At 36.7% G+C, this 20,763-nt stretch overlaps 1 protein-coding gene across 3 annotated transcripts in view; it reads left to right on the forward strand.

The window, feature by feature from the left end:
- Positions 1–20,763, forward strand: part of CDKAL1 (CDKAL1 threonylcarbamoyladenosine tRNA methylthiotransferase) — a 374,946-nt gene that overhangs the window by 165,426 nt on the left and 188,757 nt on the right. For all 3 annotated transcript variants that reach the window (XM_002191079.7, XM_072924178.1, XM_030265571.4), the window contains one exon: positions 2,816–2,919. In XM_002191079.7, coding sequence (XP_002191115.5) covers positions 2,816–2,919 — 104 coding nt within the window. The remainder of the gene's footprint in view (positions 1–2,815; positions 2,920–20,763) is intronic.

Raw genomic sequence — 20,763 nt, forward strand, 5'->3', positions numbered from 1 at the left:
GTTTAGCAGAATGAATGATGTGGAGGGAGAGGAATGTGTGACAGTGGTATGTTGGGATGGGAGCATACTTAGAAATGAACTGTTGGGATAAATGGAGAGTTGTGCTTTAAAAACAAACTAACAAAAAAGAAAATTGAGAAAAGAAAAAAATAGGATGAAGACATGTATTGCATAAGGGAAGTAAGTATGTAGAGAAAGAAGTACCTGTGGGCTTTGATTGAAAGCCGTTCATAGCACACCTTAGATAACAGTGATCTAGAAGAAAAACATTTTCATTTGTTGTGTAGGTTGCACAGACAAAGTACAAAGACCAATTATCTGCTTACACTTTCTCTATTTCAAGTGCTACCTTTTACACATGTTTCTGGTCCTGTGTATTGGAAGGCTTTTGATTTGCAGAAGAAAGGTGAGATACATCTGATGAATTAGTTGTGTTTGGGTGGCAATGAATCACTTATTTGAAGCAGGTTGTAAAGATTCAGCTTTAGGGATTTTTTTTCGATTTTTACTAGCCAGTTGAATATTTTACTGGCAACCTTTTTCATATACATTTTTAGTTAATAGAACAGTTTGATTGTAGCTGTTAAGTTTTCTGATCTGAGGTGAATGCTAAAATCTGATGTTTTGGTCTGACAGGCCCAACAAATAATATCCAGAGAGAATCACAAACTACCTAAATGTTCTCTTGCAGAACTTAAGATTCAGTTGAATGGAGAAGGTCTCGGGGCTGAGGGATGTGCAGTGGCAGAAGGGCAACTGAGCAAATGTTCTGGGCAGTGTTCTGCCCTTCTTGAACCCCTGCTTATGCAAATGAAGCAGAACTCACATGTGAGGGGAGTTTTTGTGAAGAAGAAACTTTGGAGTTTGCAAAGCACTAATCACCTAGTCATGGAGATGCCAGACATCATAATTGAAGATATACCCAAGTACACAATCTTGGGGCTGGTGACTTCATCAGAACCCATCCTGTGCTATCTTTGCCTTTTTGGTATTGTTTTGAAAGTTCTATGATATTAGTTCCAACTATGCTGTAGTTGGAACATTTGCCTTTTCTGGTACCTAAATGTTTTCTTGTCCTGTTTAATATCTTTATTGATGAGGGGATCAAGTGTGTGCTCCGTAAGTGTACAGACGACACAAAAGTTGGGCTGAGGTGTGGATCTGCCGGAAGGTAGGAAGAGTCTGCAGAGGGAGCTGAATGGGCTGGGTTGATAGGTCAAGGCCAGTCATATGAATTTCAAAAAGGCCAAATGCTGGGTCCTGCACTTGGATCGCAACAGGCTGGGGGAAGAGTGGACAGAACAATGTCCTATGGAAAAGCACCTGGGGATTCTGGTTCAGTCACTGAAGGCCAAGAGGGCCAGTGCACCTGGCCTGTATCAGCAATAGCATGGCCAGCAGGACCAGGGCAGTGATTGTCCCCCTGGATGCAGCATTGTTGACGCCACACCTTAAAAATTCTGTGTTCAGTTGTGGACTTCTCACTTCACGGAGGAGATTGAGGGGCTGGAACATGTCCAGAGAAGGGAAATGGAGCTGGGGAAGGGTCTGGAGCACAAGTCTGATGAGGAGCAGCTGAGGGAGCTGGGGCTGTTTAGGCTGGAGAAAAGGAGGCTGAGCGGAGACCTTATCACCCTCTAGAGATGCCTGAAAGGAGGGTGTAGCCAAGTGGAGGTCCTGTGACAGGCAACCAGTGACAGGGCAGGAGGAAATGGCCTCAAGCTGTGCCAGCGGAAGTTGAAGATGGACATCAGGAAGAACTTCTTCATTGAAGGTGTGGCTAGGCATTGAAACATGCTGCCCTGGGAAGTGGTAGAGTCTCCATTCTTGGAAGTGTTCAAAAAAAGAATGTAGCACTTGGTGCTGTGGTTTATTTGATGCAGTGGGGATTGGTCAAATGTTGGACTTGATGATCTTGGAGGTCTCTTTCAGCCTTAAAGATTGTATGATTTTATGAAGCTGTGGCCTTTTTATTGTGAAAATGGACAGAATTAATGGTATTCTAGTAAGCATGAACAATAGAAATATTTATAATGAGTTTTTTTGTTCTCTGTGAGGTTTTTAGGGCTTAGGTTTAAAAGCTTTAACTTATAAAAAGCTAGAGCAGTATCAGCTCTAGAAAGGGGAGTAGGGGGAAAAAAAGCACAACAGGCTTATGATGAGAGGTAGTTTTTGTTGGTTTGGTCTTTCCGTCCTTGTATTCTGAATTAGTCTGCCTTTAGGATATTGTCAGGTAAATTAAAAGCAATTGTATAATTCCTTCATTTTCTTGTAGGAGTTTTCATTAGTTCCTCAGTTTTCTGTGCCAAACTGTCTTTCTAGTTGATGATTCTGTCTTCATTGCATTGTTTGTTCTATTAATACAAGCCAAAGGAAAGTTACAAAAATTAACTGAAATGTATTTTCAAGTATACACACTTTGAAAAATCTACTTTCAGCCTTTCAGGACCTTTTACCCTTACTTTCTTGTTCAGGTTGGGTTTTTTATGTAATAGAGGGATCAGAAAACTGGAGATTGATCTTTAGGGATAAAAAATTATTAACCCGATTATACCTTTCTAAAAAAGATTTAAATTCCCACTCAGGTTTTGTATGTGTTTCCTACTGATCGTTTTCAAACTTTCAGATAGATATGAAAGATGCTTTAAGAAGTTAAGACAGCAAAATGTTTTTCAAACTATTCCATTGATTTAAAAATGGAATATTTTCTTGTCATAGATATAAAAACTCACTTTTCCAGAGGTACTTAATAAATATAGCTGTGCATATAAAAGCTTTCCTGGCTAGAAACTGAGTATCTTCTTTTTCTGAACAGGTGTCTCAATGCATGTACCTATTGTAAAACAAAGCATGCCAGAGGAGATCTAGCAAGTTATCCTATTGAAGAACTGGTGGACAGAGCCAAGCAGTCTTTTCAAGGTAAGGAATTTTATTCCTACAATAAAAGTCAGCCACTGAAGCATATCTGGGCTTACCTCCACACATAATGATTGGGGTACAATATGACTGTTGTTATTAATAGTCATAGCTGTGTCTCGTGGTGTCTTTATGGTAGAAAGCCATGCTTTTGTTATGGTGCACAACACTACTTGCAAAATGCGGTCTTTTAAGGAGTATTTTATTTTGATTTTTTTATTGTTCAAATGAAGTTCTGTGCATGGATCTTTTGGAGGTGATGTGGAAATGGTAAAATTTGGTCATTTTATTTTATCTCTGATTTCTTAAAGAAGGTGATGGAAACCTTTTTTCATTCAGCTATGAAAATTTAATGAGCTTCCCAAGGATTCATAAATCCTATTCAGCAATACATTGCCTTTGCTGGTAATTGATTTAGTGGAGACATTCTGGGGTGTTTCTGAGACCCATATAAAGCTTATCAGCTTTTAACTTCAGTAGGATATTTGTAGTGTCACATGGATTCAATCAAATACTTCTTCCTGCAGTACACTATGGAAAGCTTTAGGGAGATACTGGGTATAGGGCCAGTATCTGCCTAAAGCTCTTGTATTTATGTTAATGATGATAGCTTTATTGTATTCGTTCTTTATATCTAAGTTTTACCTATGTTTCAAAAATACAGATTTTCAAATTATGCCGGTATTCATTGTGAAGGCACAGGTGGTGTTTGTTCTGTTTGTGTATCATTTTGAAGGACTGAAATGTACATTAAAAATACTCAGGTAATTCTGGTGTATCAGCTCCTTCCATCTTTGTGTGTAATACTTTGAATCAAAAGGAGTAAATGCAACATTTGATGTCACATCCTTTGTGGATGCACAGACAGTACATCCCCTGGGCTTCACTTATGGCTCTGAGAGTTGCAAATGTTCTAGTAAGAAGTCTCTAATGATTCAAAGTGTTTTTGAATCTATCCTTATTTAGGGATCCATATTGAACCTTACTTAGGCCAGTGATAAACTTTTGTCTATTCCTATCACTTGTGTTCAAGGAAGACCCTTTTTCCTAATCAAAGCCCATGTTGACAAAGTCTATGTTCTATGTTATGCACATAGAAAGTTCTCACTTAGGGTTGCAAATACCCTTTTTTCACTTTTGTTAAAAGCCAAGTACTTATCTTCTGTGAAGCCCACCTGTGATTGCCATTAATTTTTTTCTTATTGCTTAGGTTTGTAGAATCAATGCTTTTGTTGAATTGGATTGTCTGTTAGGATTGTCTGGCAGGAATCCTGTCATGTCAGATTTCTTGGTTTAGTAGGATAAGTTTCTAAAACCTGTATACATATTGTGAAATAATCGATAACTGAAATAGAGGATACATAAATACACTTGTTATTTTGGTGGAGAAGCAACTCAGGAAACATTTTTCTGACAGCTAGGAGTTTTCAGTAATAGAAGGTTTTTTGAAATTGGCAAGTGGTTACTGATCAGGAGACAAGCTGCCATTTATCAGTAGCATAAGAAGTGTTACTGTATAGCTGTATACAGCACTGTATAGCTGTTCTAAAGAAACTTTGGACTATTCTTCAAAGAAGTATGACAAAGATGGGTAATAAGTCAGGATTATGACCTTGTTTAAGTTAACTATTTAAATTTTATTTAGAATTATGGCATGTGTGGAAAGAAAAAAAATGCCCCAGACTTGTCTGTCCTGCTGTAATTGTACTTAAATACTATAAATTCCACATTGTATTAGCGTAAAGATGTATTTACTTAGCATAACAAGAAAGAAAACTCAAGTTTCGTTTGTCTTTGCAGACAATGAATGTGAAATTTTGGAAAGCATTTTGAACTCAAGTATTGTACATTTCGATTGAAAAATGAGTAATTCAATTCATGTGTTGTACTGTGGCCTTTATTATAAATATTGACTCTTTCAAAATAATTTGATTTCTAATGGAAAAAGTTGCCCTTAAGCTATTGTTTTTAAATTTCTTGAAGAAATGCTATGACGTTTCTCACAGCAGGCATCTCCAGGGAGTTCTGTTCTTGTTTGGCCTTACACTACTACCTCTGTTAGAGGCCATAAGGAAAGAAGCAATTATTTATTCAGTTGTAAAATGGCTTTGCCTCCAGCTTTCACATACTTAGAAATGGATGAAATAGTCAGATCCTTAGTTTGCAGTGCATGGAGAATTTATTACTGCCAGCTTGCTGCAGCTGTGGGCTGCAGAATCTTCATCAATCCAATGAAAGACTTTAGCAATTCAAAGCCATTATTCAATTTTTTGCTGAGTTACTGAGCCACAATCTCTTCAACAATCACTTCTGTTTTCACAGAAAACAGTATTAGCAATTTAGTATTTCTAAAGCTCTAGTTAAAAACATTGAGGTACAGATGTGCCATGAAACGTTTTTCCACTTCGAAAACTGATTAAAAAGAGATGGCTGAAATCACCATGACTGAACAAATATTAGCCTATTTCTTGTACTTTTTCAATCTTTGAAATAAGCTGTTTTTCTTTTTGCATATTATTTTAATATCTTGACTTCCATGCAACATGCACAAAACTGTTACAGATTTCTAGTACATGCTGCATATTTTCATAATGCCTTGGACTAAGTGTTAAGGTGTACTGAAACTGAGGAGGTTTTGAATACTTTTGCATGGTTTATGTTGCTCTCTGACCTCCTTAATAGTTTTGAAGTTACAAGTCACATAAACTCTAATATTTCACAAAATTTCATTAACAAAATAATCTATCACAAGTTGAAAGTAGTTTGTTGAGTTTTTTCATTTTTTAACTTTGATATTTTTTCTGTGAACTTCAACTCTTAGTAAGTAGTTGTTTAATTTCTTTTACATGAGCAGCCATGACAAATCAGAATATATAGCAGAGTTCTGTAGGAGAGCTAGTAAAAAAAAGTATTGTGAAATACAATGAAGTGGTCTTTGAGTGGAGAACAAATGTCTGCTGTTAGGTTGTTTATGCAGAGTTTTTCTATAGCTGATTGTACAGCACTTTCTTTGTGTCATCAATTTATTAGTAAGTTTTTTTCAAAATGTGCTGTGTCATGTTCAGTGCTGTATTTTAGGGGATTGCATTTATAGTTATGAGAGGGCTCTTTCTTTCCTAGGCAAAGCAAGTTTATGTATAACAATGTGGTTTTGCTTAGTATATAAAGTGGAAAACTGAGGGAGCTGCCATTGGTGAACAGTTCCAAGGAGACACAGAAGTTAAACAAGCCTGAACTTTGAATATTGTGTGGACTGGCATCCTGGGATGGCTTTGGCTAAATTGCAGGACTCAAAATTGATTTTTTTTTAAGTGATACTTTCATTATCATAAAACCCCTACATATTGTGAGAGGCTTTGTGGGCAAAGATAATACTTTATATTGCAAGTAATTTTGGCTCATTCAGAAAACTAAGTTAAAAATACTTTTTTTTTAATGGAATTAGCTGTTATTCATTGTAGGTTTAGAATGAAAATCTTCTGTATGTACGACTACAAAACTGTACTTCTTAAGCATTGCATGTCTGTTGCAGATGGCAGGGAATATACTGCTGTTAAAATCTACACTGTATAATTAACTACTAACTTATCTTACTTTATGGTAGCAGTCAGGGTGCTGAGATCAAAGTCAATCTTATTGGAAAACACTATTCCTCAAACTATGTGGGACCATTGCTTCTGGATGAATAATTGTAGTGGCAAAAAAATCACTTATTTTTGTTCCATTATTAGCAACTGGTTCACTGGCACAAGGGATGTTGAGTTCTGAATAGCACTTCTGGCAGGAAGTCTTGGACAATGTGTAACATTGCAAAGCAGGGGAGTACCAAAACTAAGATTCTGAGTCTTGAGTTTCATTAGTTGTCTTTAGCAATTATCCCTAATCTGGTAGATTTTGCAGTGTTGTGAGTTTAAAGGAGATTAGTGGTAAATATTTTTCTCTCTACAAGTTTGCCGTAAACAGGTGTTTGTGGGTGATCATAAGGATTGATTTTATATAATGTGATTGGTTTCCAGGGCTTTTCAGATGACTTTGGGCTTTGCTGAGGATCTTTGATTTTAGCAGTTCTGATTAGGTAATGTCAAGACATTCTGCTTTATTCCTAGTAGCTGTTTTGCCCTTGCACAACTACCAGTAAATTCTCTGTATGATTTCAGGGTAGCCGACAGTCATGAAAGGACAAATATGAAGTATTGTCAATGTTTTAGTTTCCCGTTGGTTAGCAGAAGCAGTATCAAGCCAGGATGCTTGGGCCACACTCTCGGTAGGTAGGGGGTTTGATTTCTGAGTACACTGACAGAGAATGGGTGTCCAGTTATCCCGATAGAGCCTGGGCTGTGCACTCAGGGTCCTTCCAGAGTAGAAACTAACACTGTAGAGACAGCACTTGTCGCTGCAGATATGACCTAGAGAGAGAGAGAGAGAGAGGAAGGAGAAGAATGGTGACTGTTTATCAACAACAAATAATTTCTGTCAGCCTTTTTACTGACTTCCAGAGAATTTAGACTTCACTCTAATATTACTCCTCAAGTATATTTTGAAATTGCATTCCAGAGAGCTTGGGCTGCTGTATTTGACATGCTTTCATAAAAAACCTCTCTTTGTTTTGCTGTGCTTTTTGGGTGTGGCTATAGAGCTAGGGTTTTTTTCATTGTTGTTCTTAAGTTTATTAAAATTCTTTCTGCATCTTTTTTGTATCTTATGAACGTTTCAAGTTTTTTACTGCTGACTTTGCTAAAGCACAGAATACTTAGGCCAAGATAAATATTTTTGTACCAACCCATTATTTCATAGTTTGATGGGATAGCATAATTAATTAGTTTTCATTGTCCACATGTATTTTTTATTTTTATTTTTTTAATTATACTCCATCAGTAGTGAGTAGAAGCAGCATCTCCAAGTATGTGAGAACTACTGTGTAACATATACAAACACATATAACTGATGTCAAATAGCGGATATATTTTAAGAGATAGAAATGCCTTTTCAGTAGTAAATTGCAATACTGGAGATACTTTCCAGCTTCTTTTGAGTGAGAAAATTAGTTTAGTGAATTCTAATGGAAATTCCCTGTTGTCTTCTTGGTACATCTTTTTATGCAGTGATGTTAACCACTATGTTATTGTAATTTCTGTCGTCTTCTGCATGTCTTGTTGCATAAATGATTCCTTTGCATTATTTTAAATTTTACTTCAGAAATGTAGTGGCAATTACATTAAATATTTGGTGTCTAGGTTTTTTCCTCATTGCTCTCTCCAGCTTTTTGAGAAGGAAAGGGGAAGAGAACAGTGCTGTTCTCTTTTCTATGGCATTCAATATCAGGACACATGGGAATGGCTCAAAGCTGCATCCCTGAGGGGAGGTTTGAACTTCACATGAGGAAATATTTCTTCACCCAGAGAGCACTCAAACCCTGAAACAGGGTTCCTGCAGTGGTGGTCAATGCCCCGAGCTGGTTAGTGTTGAAGAGGCATTTGAACAACACCCTTACTAGCATGCTTTAAATAAATTTTATTATTACAATTAAGTACTGTGAAAATGTATCTGTGTGGGTTTTATGCTAATCTTTTATTTTATTAAAAATCGTTGAATTTTAAAATATAATTTTTCTCTGTATGTTTTTCTTTCGTTTTACATGTTTTACTTGGCCTTTTGCAGTTAGCATTGAAGCCTCCTTCTGAGATGGCCAGATGTGAGCTGACTTTGAGCCAAAAGCCATGTAGCCATTCTTATGCATTTGTAGTGTGTTGTGTGTGCAGTCAGTCCTCTGCTGTCAGAATGCTTCAAACCTATTGCACATGCTGGGTGATAGACTCATGCAGAATAAATTTGGTGCTTTCAAGATCTATTGCCAAAGGCTGATCACTCTGCAGTGCACTTGCAGTATGTTTGATGTTGTCATCAAAATATTAAACATACTGATCATCTCTGTGCCCTCTGGCCACAAAGGATTCTGGGATTCACAACATGCCACTGTTTTTCACAGAAACACTAGGAATCAGCAGAAGGCTCAGATTTAGTTTAATATGTTGTTAGTATTTTCATTAAGGTTGTAGAACAAGGCATCTTCTAATTTTATGGTTGCCAAGTACTTTCAGTAATATAATCTTGCTTCCATTTCCTTATAACTCTGTCAAACTTTAATTAATACTTCTAGTTAAGATCATCAGATTATTTGCAAGAATTACATTTGGGAAAACATGTTATTCCTGACAAATTTATAAACTAGAAAAACTTACTAAAAAGTTATGGAGCCCTTCATGCCTTAGTGTGGCAGGCCAGATACTTTTCCCCAGGTTACTTTCTGTTTTTTTTTTTTTCTTTTTTCAAATGGGTTTTGTGGTGACTCATTTAATTTTGCCTGTTGAATTTTGTAGGCATGCTCTGTATCTCACTTTGGTTTTAAGCATTATGGTTTTTTCCATTGCTGCCAAGTCTACTGTGATACTAGGCCCCAGAAATGAGGAAGGGAAACTTCTTTCTCTTTTGCTCCGTGTGTCGCTTCTTCCACAGTTCGTGTGGGATGTAGTTCTGTCAAACAGTCCTGTAGAGCAATCATGCTGTAAGAGTTAATTTGCAAAAAAATCATGTCCATGCCTCAGTTAAGACACAAATGAATCACAATAGCTTTTGCAAGTATGCAGCATAGCATACAGAGCTGGAATTGGGCCATTCGCTTTAAAGGAAAACCACTTTGTCACTCATTGTCATTTGTATAATTGGGATTTTATTGTGTAAGTATTGTGTACCTGATTTAAAAAAAAAAGTGGCCTCAAAGAGCTTGTAATGTAGCAGTGTAAACAACTGAAGTAGAGTAACATATGATTGCATTCCAGATAATAGGTGGTTGGTCATTGTATTTGCTACCATGGCATTGTCTCGGGTCTTGTATGGGATGACAGAGGAAAGTTTGTTGTTCAGTGAAAACTGGAAGGAAGATAATGCAGTAACAAGGAGTTGTCATTTATTTAACAAGGAGCTGTCACTCTAGAATTTGCCAAAAATCATGATTCCATAAAGATTTTCATCAGGAGTCAAAGTGTCCATGTGCTGCTTTGTGTTTCTGAAAGTAACATTTTCTTCTCTGTGGTGATTATTTATAAGCTTCAATAGCTTTAAATAGATTCTTTGGATGCCTTGAAATGTTTATCATGTCATGGTTATCTGTTCCAAAACATAAAGCATATTAATGCTGTAAATGAAATAAAAGGTTTTCTTTTTTTTTTAATCTGGACAATTGCTGCTGTGGGATGCTGTTGTAAGTATTGCCAGAGGTACATAGGTATTGTCCAGAAGCTAACTTGCCAGATAAATTGAAACTGTTGCTAAAATGTCTGGTAGCATGATCAGATAACCTTTTTGTCTCTATCAAACCTTTTCTAGTAATGCTCCTTTGTTATAAAGACTTTTGACTGTGCATGGGTTGTTGTAGATTACAGTGTTGGAAATAAGGATTATAAATTCAATACAAGAATGCTTACTTTGCATGCCTGACTAAGAATCCTAGAGACAATAAGACTCCACTAATCTCTTAGCTTTGGCTGTTTCAAGAACCAGAAAAGTCTGTCTAACAAAGGTTGTATTTTTTCCTTCAGCAGAAGGAAAACCCCAATGTTTGGTCACATATGCTCTACATAATTCAGTCTTTCTCATTCCTTTTTATTTTCCTACTCAAATATTTGCATTTGTGCTGTTAAAATCCTTGAATGACAGCCAGCCTGTTTAATTTTGTATTGTTATGAAAAAAGGTGCATTTTATTTTTGTTCAAAATAAAAGTGTAGTAGAAAAGAGCCAAAGCAAAGATGTATACAATTCAAATTACTACTTGATCTGCAGCCTTAGGTTAAAATTTCAGCTGTGCTTTCAGCAACCACTGCAAGTAGAAGGAGCATTTCTTGGCCCCCTTTTCCTCGTCCATCCATCCTCCTCGTTGCCCCCTTTTTTTTCTCTCTCCTTTCCTCAGGCCACCTGCTTTTTGGCTGGGAGAGTGTTTATTGTGTGAATCAGGCTGGGGGACTGATCTGGGGTAAAACAGATTGTGTTTTCGGAAACCTCTCAGGGTGACATTAGTAACTGATACAAGCTGAATCTTCCCAGATGCTAGCATTACGGAAGTACCACAATTCCGCAGTGTCCTAATGGACTATCCTTTGGAGCAAAGGACTGGAGGGATGTCTGGGAAACCAGATGTAGTAATCTGCCCAAGCTTCTCTCTCTCATCACAGAGCTGCTCTTTCCTAGGCCTGTTTAGCTGGCTTTTGGGGTGAGAAATGATCCTACAAAACTTCATGTAATGCTGGACACACTGGGATGTATTCTCTCATCTTCCAAGAACAGGAGATACCTGTCCCAGCTTAACTGGGGAAGGGGAAAAGAGAGGGTTGAAAGTCACTCTAATCTTCATGCTTTTTAACAGAATGTTTGGCTAATTTGTGGCTTCTTCAGAAGTGCTCATCAATCTGAAATTTGCTTGAAATTAATTTTTCTTTTTTTTTAAAATTTTGTTTATATTATACAGGAGTAGTGTATGTTATATTCTTTCCATGCTTATTTAATGGAACAGCAGCACAAAAAGCTGGGTAGAATTACTTGCTTGTTACTTTTATTTATAGATTTATTTTTGCTAAGTTTAAATTATTTAAAATGGAGTGTAAACCACAGGATTCAGTAACATCAAAGCCAGTAGTTAACTCTTTATCTGGCAGATTAAGTTGGTTTTGTGTGTATTTAGTATTGAATTTTAAAAGAATTGGAATTAAAGCATGATGTATCTTTTAAATAAGTGTGATTTTCAGAGGGGAAAGGTATTTATCTTTAATTTTGTTTGAAAGTAGAAGTTTGTTTTAATGTAGCTTCTTAACCACAGTGATACAGGAATTTTTCACTCCTTGTAATATTTGTTCAGCTATAGGAACTTGTATTTCTTTGATAATGCATATTTAACTCATGCATTTACTGCTTGTTTTGTTAAACCTGGATTAGAAATACTTCCCAAACATAATAAGAGTATTCTTAGTGTCAGCTTTGCATGTTATGCTGCAATCAGCTGCCTGAAGCTTTCTATAGCTTCTGTGAAAATATCATGAACCGTTTCTACTGTTGAACAGATTTGGTGACCAGAATCCAAATCATTAATAAATCCAATGCACTGTGTTGCACCATGCATCTATCAAGCTGAGGTCATCTTTAATGTGTCCAGAGGTTTTATCAGAATGCATCAAGATTCTTATTATCATCTGGTAAGTAGTCTGCTGCTGGACAGTTTGGCCTTCTGTAGGAACATGCCTTAACTGTTCTGTGCCATTGAAACCTCCTGCTCACAAGATTACTAAAGATCTTCTGCTAACTTCTTTTTCTTTACTATGAGGATGTGGAGGAGAGATTTTTCTTTTAAGAATTGGAGTTGTGACAGAACTAGGATCTCTCAGCATAAATTTTGCCCACCTCCTTTCTGTTTTTGTTCATAGGCTAAATGAGTTAGGCATGCCCCACTACCCCTTCTACTTCAAGGTGCCCTATGTGGTGTTTACTTAAAATGAACAGCAATGCTGGATATCTCATCCCGTACCATGTTCCAAGGCATTAAGTGAAGCTAGCAAAGGCCAGGTTCAGAACAAATTGCTGTGGGATTCTTAATGTCATAGTGTGGTTAAAGCTGAGAAGCCCCTTAGCATGGGACATAGTGGAAGTTTGAGCATTTGGAAGAAATGGGACAGAGGCATGGAAGAAGAATCCATTTTTTTTTTTAAATAATAACAAATCTTATGTCAAGTATTGCAATTTTCTGAGTATTCAGCAAATCATTTATGCATTTATACTCTCCATTAAGCACCCTGTGGAAGAAGTCTCTAGGCTAAGCTGACTAGTGGTCTTACTTGTGACTATTCTTAAGCTGTATTTCAGTCACTTATTTCTCCAGTGTACTTTATATAAAGTGTGCCTTCTGCTTTTAGTATTGCTTTCAATCACCTTTTGAAAGGAGGACTCACCTTCCATGTGGAGGTTGGGTTTTGTGGTGATCCTCTTGACATAATGTGCAATACCACTGTGACTCAAGGCCATGCCATCTCTGTATCTAGGGCTAATATAAAATTGTAACTTTTTAGATTAATTTAATAGGAAACTACAAGCTGTTTTGATCTGAGATAACTTTCTTTCAAAGACCTTTAAAAGTGTTATGTGATTAAATGATAAAGGTGCAGTTTACAGAAGCAAGAGACTACAACATCAAGCAACTCAACTCACAGCATATCTCAAGTGTAAAGCGTAAGTTATAAAAAGAAATTGTCTCATCTTTCATGCTGTAGTGAGTGAAATCATAGTGAGAGTAAAACTCTGGGTGGTGATGAGCCCAGATGCGACAGGGAGAGAATGCTGAGAGACTATTAAATGTAGCTTATAAAAAATAAATTTGTAGGCTTGGTCCCAGAGATTAGATGGATCTTTCTCATGGTTAACTGTTGTTCCTTCTTTTTTTTAATCTTCCCTTGAGATACCTCCTACTATGTTAAGGTGAAAGTCAATATTTGCTAAAATATTTTGATGCCAGCTTTAGATGTAATGCTACAGTGATTGTGATTGTTCATGAAATAACAGGACAGGACTAAGTAGGAGAAAATATTACTTGCATGCTGCCCTGTCATCATTCATACCATGTTGAGCAACATTTCTTTTAAACAAAATGTATTCTGCAGCTTTAGCAGCCTTCTGAAGGAAGAGAGTTATATTGGATGCATTAGGGGCTGTTTTAATTAGACAAGACATGGCTGCAGTTTTTCTTGCCTTAAAACCCTCTCACATGTGCAAGTGTCTGCGTTCAAAAATTTGATGTTCTTATTACATTCTACAGAAGTGACAATTTAGGTGCATTTTGTACTAGTACATATTAGGGAGCTCTTTGGCCTCTCTAGTCTAAATCCAAAGAAAATAGACCTTAAAATGCACTTAAGATGCATTTTGTACAATTTGGTAAGCACAGATATTAGGGAGATGGCTTTTATGCACAGTTTGGTTGTATATGGAAATAGATTAGGAGCAATCATGATGAATGACACATTTTTTTTTCTGCAATATCACTCCATGAAAATAAAAGCTATGATTTATACAGCTATGTGGGACTCTTGATGTGCACGCCAGGGTGTCTTGATAGCTTTAATACATGCCTTTTTAATGCTGTGTACGTTGTGCAAAAGTACTGAAATCTGAAATTCAAATATTGCATGTAAGCTAGATGTAAGAGCTGTCAGTGAAAATACTTGAGAACCTCTAGGAAGGCACCTGTGAGAACAAGTTGTTTCTGAACAAGTTGCTTCTGCTTTAATTTAGGATAACTGTGTTTGTGACTTGTTCATGGTTTGTTTTCATATATGGGCCCATGCCCTAAAGAAAAAAAAAGGAAAAAATAAGACTCTTGTTCCTAGTTTATTTGTAAACCAGGTCAGATACCCTTGATTAGCTCTCAGCTGGAGCATAATTTAAATCCTGACAGATTGAACCTAAACAGCAGGCTTTTTTCAGATCAGCCAGAAGATGTAGGGGGGGAGAAAAAGAAAAGCTATTTTCAGTTCACAAGCAGTACAACAGTGCCGAATAAATCTGCAACTGTTAATGAATAGCTATTTCAAATATTTACAGGAGGCAAAAGAAAAGAAGATTGGCATCCAAGGCAGCTGTGCCCAAGGAGAGCTATTAAAATAAACGTGATAAATGATGTTCAAGTGCTCATAGAGCTGTCCAATATCAGAGGTACTCAAAGTGGAAAGTGTTTATACTCTATGGCCATGCTGCTAGGCATGCTGGACAGGGATATTTTTTCCAAATTTTTTTTCAAAATTGACTTAGCAGATCAAAAGGGGAGAGAGGATCTAATGCAAAACTTTCCAGAAACTTTAACTTTTTGCTACATTAAAATACACAAGTGCTTATTTGCTGTGTAGGTGAGAAATTAAATTCTTTTATAAATTTAATTACTTCCACAAGAACCTATTTCTTTAGTCTTGATTTGTAATAAAAAATGCTCTAAGAGTTTATGCTTGTAACAAAATCCATTACTTATTTTTATGACTCTTTCAGTCTTCTGTATTAGTGAATGATAATGATGAGGGTCCGTAAGTGTTGCACTGATTTTGAACACAACTTGAAAAATTATATATACATAGTAAACTATGAACTTCATGTGCTTTTGTATCCAGAGACTTTTCCTCAGGTAGTCTAGAAGGTATTTTTATATCAATTTTTAGTTCTGAGTTTCCAGAGACATTTTATTTTTTTACTTCGCTGTGAATGAAGTTTATCAGATGCTGTCAGGCTGGTGACAAAAAATTTGATGCCTTATATGCTGGTGATATACCAGGTGCAAAGGACATGAAAAGTATGTCATTACTTACAGGATGCTCTAGTACGAGTCACATTTTTTGCGTATGGATACTGTTTTCTTTCCTCTTGTAATTTATTTTTTCCTTTTCAAAAATGAATTATAAAAAGTTATGGTAAAATTCTAGTCCAGCTTGTCTTGGAAAAAAGTTCTGGTCCTGTGATGGAGGGGTAAGCAAATATGGAGTACATGTAACTCATGTATTTGTAGTGGAACACTGCATCAGGCCCATGTATTACAGTGACATGGATGGCTGACCTGCACGTGCATAAACACCCATCCTTTAGAGATGAAATACCCTGTGGGATGAATATTGGCTCACCTGTCTGAACCCATTGTGGAGAACAGGCTAAATGGTCTCAGTTTTATGTTTGGTGTCTTGAGTTTTGGAAGAGTTTCTTAGATTGTCTGCTGTTGTCACAATGAGGAGGAAGAAGAAATTTGAAAGTATCTCTTTCCTTAACCTGAAGGTATCTTTATTGTTATGAAAATGACTTCATGGTTTCCTCAGAAAGTAAGCTGTAGCAAAATCTGCCAGATCTACTTCTTAGCAAATTGCTGTAAGCAATGCAGTGATGGTGGAAAAAATGGGACCTACCTAAGCCTGAAAGTTTTCCTCTTTTTTCAGGTTTTTCCATGCAATAGCAGATGCAATATACCACTTTGATGTACCACTGCTTAACAGCAGAGTTTCCTAAAATGCTCAAAGGAGACAGCAAACTCTGGATCAGTTTCCTTCATGTGGAGGCATTGCAGGTCACTGGGCATTGATTTGAAAGTTAATGCAGTGTTAGATATTGAAATGATTGTAGCTGTCATAGCCCAGCTTCCTTTCAGCACCTGTAGTTAGGCATACCTGATTGCCTGAGCTCCTAAATGGATCTCCTGCTAGTTAAACTACTTTTATTGTTTCAGGACTATAATGCTGTGCTGCGTGGGGTACAACCCCTGAGTCACTTTAGGACATTAATGTGTAAATATCTCAAGTGAAATTTTGTGTACCATGTAAACCAGACCTCAGAAATCTGTGAGACATTTTTTGTAAATTTTAAAGAAGAAATCTCAGTTGTCTTTGTCATCTTTGAAAAGTGTGTGTGGTTTGAGTAAGCATTCCTCATCTACCTAAATAATAACTGCCCCACAAGGAGAAAGAAGGGGCATTTTGGAGTAGAACAAAGTGTTCTCCCTTAACTGGAGTTTTTGAAGGTTTGCGTTGCAGTTAGCTCATCAGAATCTCATCATAGCATCAGAAGCTCATCAGAAGCTTATCATAGGAATACTCTGGAGAGCAGGAAAATCTAATTTATCCAGCTGCCTTTTTTTTTTTTTCCCCCAATTCCTTTTTGGCTGCACAGGAGGAATCCTACTCATTACAGAGTAGGCTTTTCATTGCCTTTGGATAAACAGTAAGCTGACATACTTTTCAAACAAGAGTTGAATATTAGTAGTAGCGCTTAAAAAAAAAAATCTAATTTTTTACCGTGGAGTCTTACTGAAAGAAAATGACAAATACTCATAGTAGTCATTTAACAGAGGTCTATCTTATGCAAGTAGTATGTAGTACTCTTCAAATAGTAAAGCTTACAACAAAAATTTCTGTGGGCTGCATTATTGATAGAAGCTAATGTTTTATTAGTATGTGATTCTCCTCTAGCTGTTCCCAGTATTGTTTTTTAAGCACAGATGACACAACCAGAATTTTATTAGAACACATTTTATCATAGCAAAGCTTAATAAATAGAGCTTCTAATTGGAGAGGGTGAAAGAGGAAGGGTTAATGAAGAGTTCAAGGAAGTTCAGTTTCATTACCAGTAGTGAAGACATTTTTGCTCAGAAACTCTGGGGTTTTTAAAGGCCTTGTTGTTAATCCATGAAAGTACATTTCATAGATTTCACTGGAAATATATGTACTTGCAGACTGCTTCAATAATTCCTGAAAATAAATGTAAATATCAAGTGCATTTAAACACTGGAAGGGTGTAGAAGACTTATCTTCTATCCTTTAGTACTTTCCAGTTTCTGCAAATAGAGTAGATTATTCTGTCTTCCATACAAGAAGCTTCTTATCATTCTTGGGCGTAGAAATGGGGGATTCAAATGGCATGTCTGGACAAAACTTACAATATCATGGGAGTGATTTCTTTGGACGTGTGTGCTGCAGCTCCCCCCACCACAGCCCCTACTGAAAACAACAAACATTATCTAGGATAGTGTGTCACATCTGCCACGGGCAGATCCAGCTAAGCTGACGTCAGTAAAACTACCCAGAGCACTTGTGTAAAAGTCATTAATGTTGCCCTGCACCAGATTTTCTGCTGTGAAGAATACGCTATTATTTTACCATTCTGTTTCTTCTTCTCTGTGAATATGCTAGTAGCTGCATGTGACCATATTTTTCCCAGGCTTCAGCAATGAGACAGAACAGTAATGTTGCAGAATACCCTTAGTAGCCTGAGCATAGGCAGAGAAGGAAATAAAACTAGCATTAATTTCTCTGTTGCTGTCCTTTCCAAAATCTGAGGAGTGGTAGCTGGATGGCCTTGAAAATGCAGAGAGGTGAAACTTCAGCCACTCAGCTTCCACTGTTAGGTGAGAAGTTTTTTTCAAACACAGGGATAGAAATTTTCTTGGAGGTTTAGTCAACCAGATACCATGAGAGTTTGAATAAGGAAGTGTAAGCAAGTGGATTTTCTTTTTAATGCTTTGTTAGAGAACAATATGAAGTTCTTTTCTTAAGGAGAAATAAAACATTATATATTAAATATGTTTGGTCCATTAAGTATTCTAAGCAGTAAAGGTGCCATAAAACAAATAGTGTTTTTAAATTTCTAGTCCACTGTGGCAAAATATCTTTTCATAGCAAACAATAAAATGAAACTTCTCTAAGGTTACTAAAGTCCTTTTCATGCTTGGTTATTATAAACAATATTGTTCACTGTAACTTAATTTTTAAAGTACCTAAGTCAGTATTACAGTGTTAAGACATGGATAATTTTAAAGGTTACAGGAATTTTATTTAGATGTAAGTAAGTTAGAGCTGTGAAGATTTTGGTTTTTTTCCCAGCCCCATCCCCACTTCAAATCTTGCTTTTTAAAGCTTTTATAAAGCATTCTTACAAGTATTTTAATGCATAAAAAAATTTAATTATTTTAATTTGCATATTGGGCTTTCATAGTCTCCTTAAGTTAATTGTTTCATTTCTTCAGCTGTTCCTAAATAGCCATTGTGCTGATCAAGCACTTACTTCAGTATGTCCTTGATAAAATTAATGAAAGCATCTGTAGAAGCAACGACAGCAGCTGCAGTGCCTTATGGAAGCCAACTTCTGCTTAACATTCTGATAAAATAAATAGTTTTGTACTTGTGCTGGAAGCTAATGCTGGCTGGCTTATTTACAGCATAAAAAAAGTTGCACCTGCCACAGCTAGACCAAGCACTGAGGCTTGCTGATTACATGTTCTTGTTAGTGTCATTGTTATTGGTAAAATGGGAGTGATGTCATCCTTATCAAACCGTACTGGCACCCTACAGAGTGACAAATAATTTGCCCACTGCTGTTTATCAGCATGGGCCTTGTTTTAGAAGTGACGAGAGTGCCGAATTTTCACAGTTGAATGCTGTACAACCGCAGAGGTGTATGAAAATGAAATGGATTGATACTTGTAATCAGTGTGCATAGTGATGGTTAAGGTGTAATGAAACATAAGTGCACATTTAGGGTAATTATATGTCTACCAGGTGGGGCCCCGGGGCTTTGCCTGCATAGAAACCACTTGAGGTGGCAGATATGCAGGAAGAAATACTGGAGCACCATCTGCTTTTTTCTCATTTCCTCATTAATTCTTCTAACCCCCAAGCCTGGACTGCACAGACTTAAGCAGCCCTTGGTCTGTTTAGTATCATGTCTCCTAGTTGGGTATAGCCCCAAACACTGGAGTGGATGTGATGAAAAACAGGAGCTCTTGTGAGTAGAATGTATTAATACACCCTTCTGGAGCTTGCTGGGACAAATGTTGCATTCTTCTTAAACCCTCTCTCAAAATGGCTTGTAGGAAAATGTGCTCTTGTTATATTTTAAGGCAGTATCTCATCCTCAAAGGCTTTCTGCATGTATAGGTTGTCTATACTGATATGTCTATGTCTTAAATGGGTGATGAAAAATATTAAAAATTCCTCCAGACAGGCATCTGTGTTTTCTGTTCACTGCAATGGAAATCTGTAAGCATTATCTGTAAGCATTACATTACTTGTATTTATCTTAAGTAAGTAACGGAATAAATGGTTGTTATTTGAAAAGACTGCAAGTGTCTTTTGCTCCTTGGAATAACTGTGCAAACTAAAAAATGAGAACTGCCATTCATTTATGGCAATTACTAGGGGAAATGGGGATGTGTATTTTCAAATTTAAAAAGAGAAAAGGCCCTTGGTGCCTCCAAAGACACCGTTCACACAAGAACACCAAATGTTCCAAATGTGATAGATATGCTACACGTGCAGTTTGGCCGCAGTCTCATGTAGAGAAGGTTTAATGTATCTCAGATGCCCTGCATTCATCTGCACTTGGTAACTGATCTGTACTTGTGCATTTACTTGCCTGAGTATGTGCAGTGTTTTCAAAGCAGTTACTGGACTGAGGGCTGTAGTCTCATTGTATTATTGTGAAATGTTTTGCACTTGATATAGCTTTTCTATTTTAATGCATCTTTTATACATCTTTGACATTTTGATTGATCTTGCTTTTCCCTTGCTGAATATAGGTCATTATATAGTTTTGCACTGTTTGTTCCCTAATAAAATAGAGAACATTGCTGAATCTGGCTTTTAAAAAATTTTAATAGTGTGCCCTAGGGTCAAGCTTGTACTTGATGTAACTGCAGGGAAGTCAGTGGAGTAATAGTTTGGATGTGTTTCATCCAGCTTTTAACTGGAGCCTGACAGTATTTTAAAAAATAAAACAAAAATTATCTGTCTACATATAAAAACAATTCAATATGTCTGAGGTAGCTCTTGGTAGCTATTTAGCTTAAGTAACCAAACAAATCCAGATTTTGGAAGTTAATGCTGATTTACATAAGCTAATGCTGATTTATGAGTTAAATACAAAAAAAGAAAAATCACATCTTAAACCGTTCAGTGACAGAGACTATGGAAATTTTAAATATAGGTATGTGTACAAGTAGAATGATAATCTATGCTGCACATACAGAGAACTTACAAGTTTAATCACTGTAAACTTTGAACAAAAAAAAGTATTTATGGATGGCAAAAATATTCAAATTTATCAGCTTGTCAAAAGCCAATCAGTTTTGAACATTATTAAGCCCTTTATGTCACTTCTGGGAAATCCTGCAGAATAAAAGCATGAGGGATCCATTTTTTAGAATAAAATTGGTGGCAGTTCTTTATCAGAGGAATGCATCAGCATCTCATGGCCTGGTGGATAAATTACCTCTGCAGCCTGTGACCTGAGAG

The sequence above is a fragment of the Taeniopygia guttata genome, chromosome 2 (assembly GCF_048771995.1).
Source record: "Taeniopygia guttata chromosome 2, bTaeGut7.mat, whole genome shotgun sequence".
NCBI classification, from domain to species: domain Eukaryota; kingdom Metazoa; phylum Chordata; class Aves; order Passeriformes; family Estrildidae; genus Taeniopygia; species Taeniopygia guttata.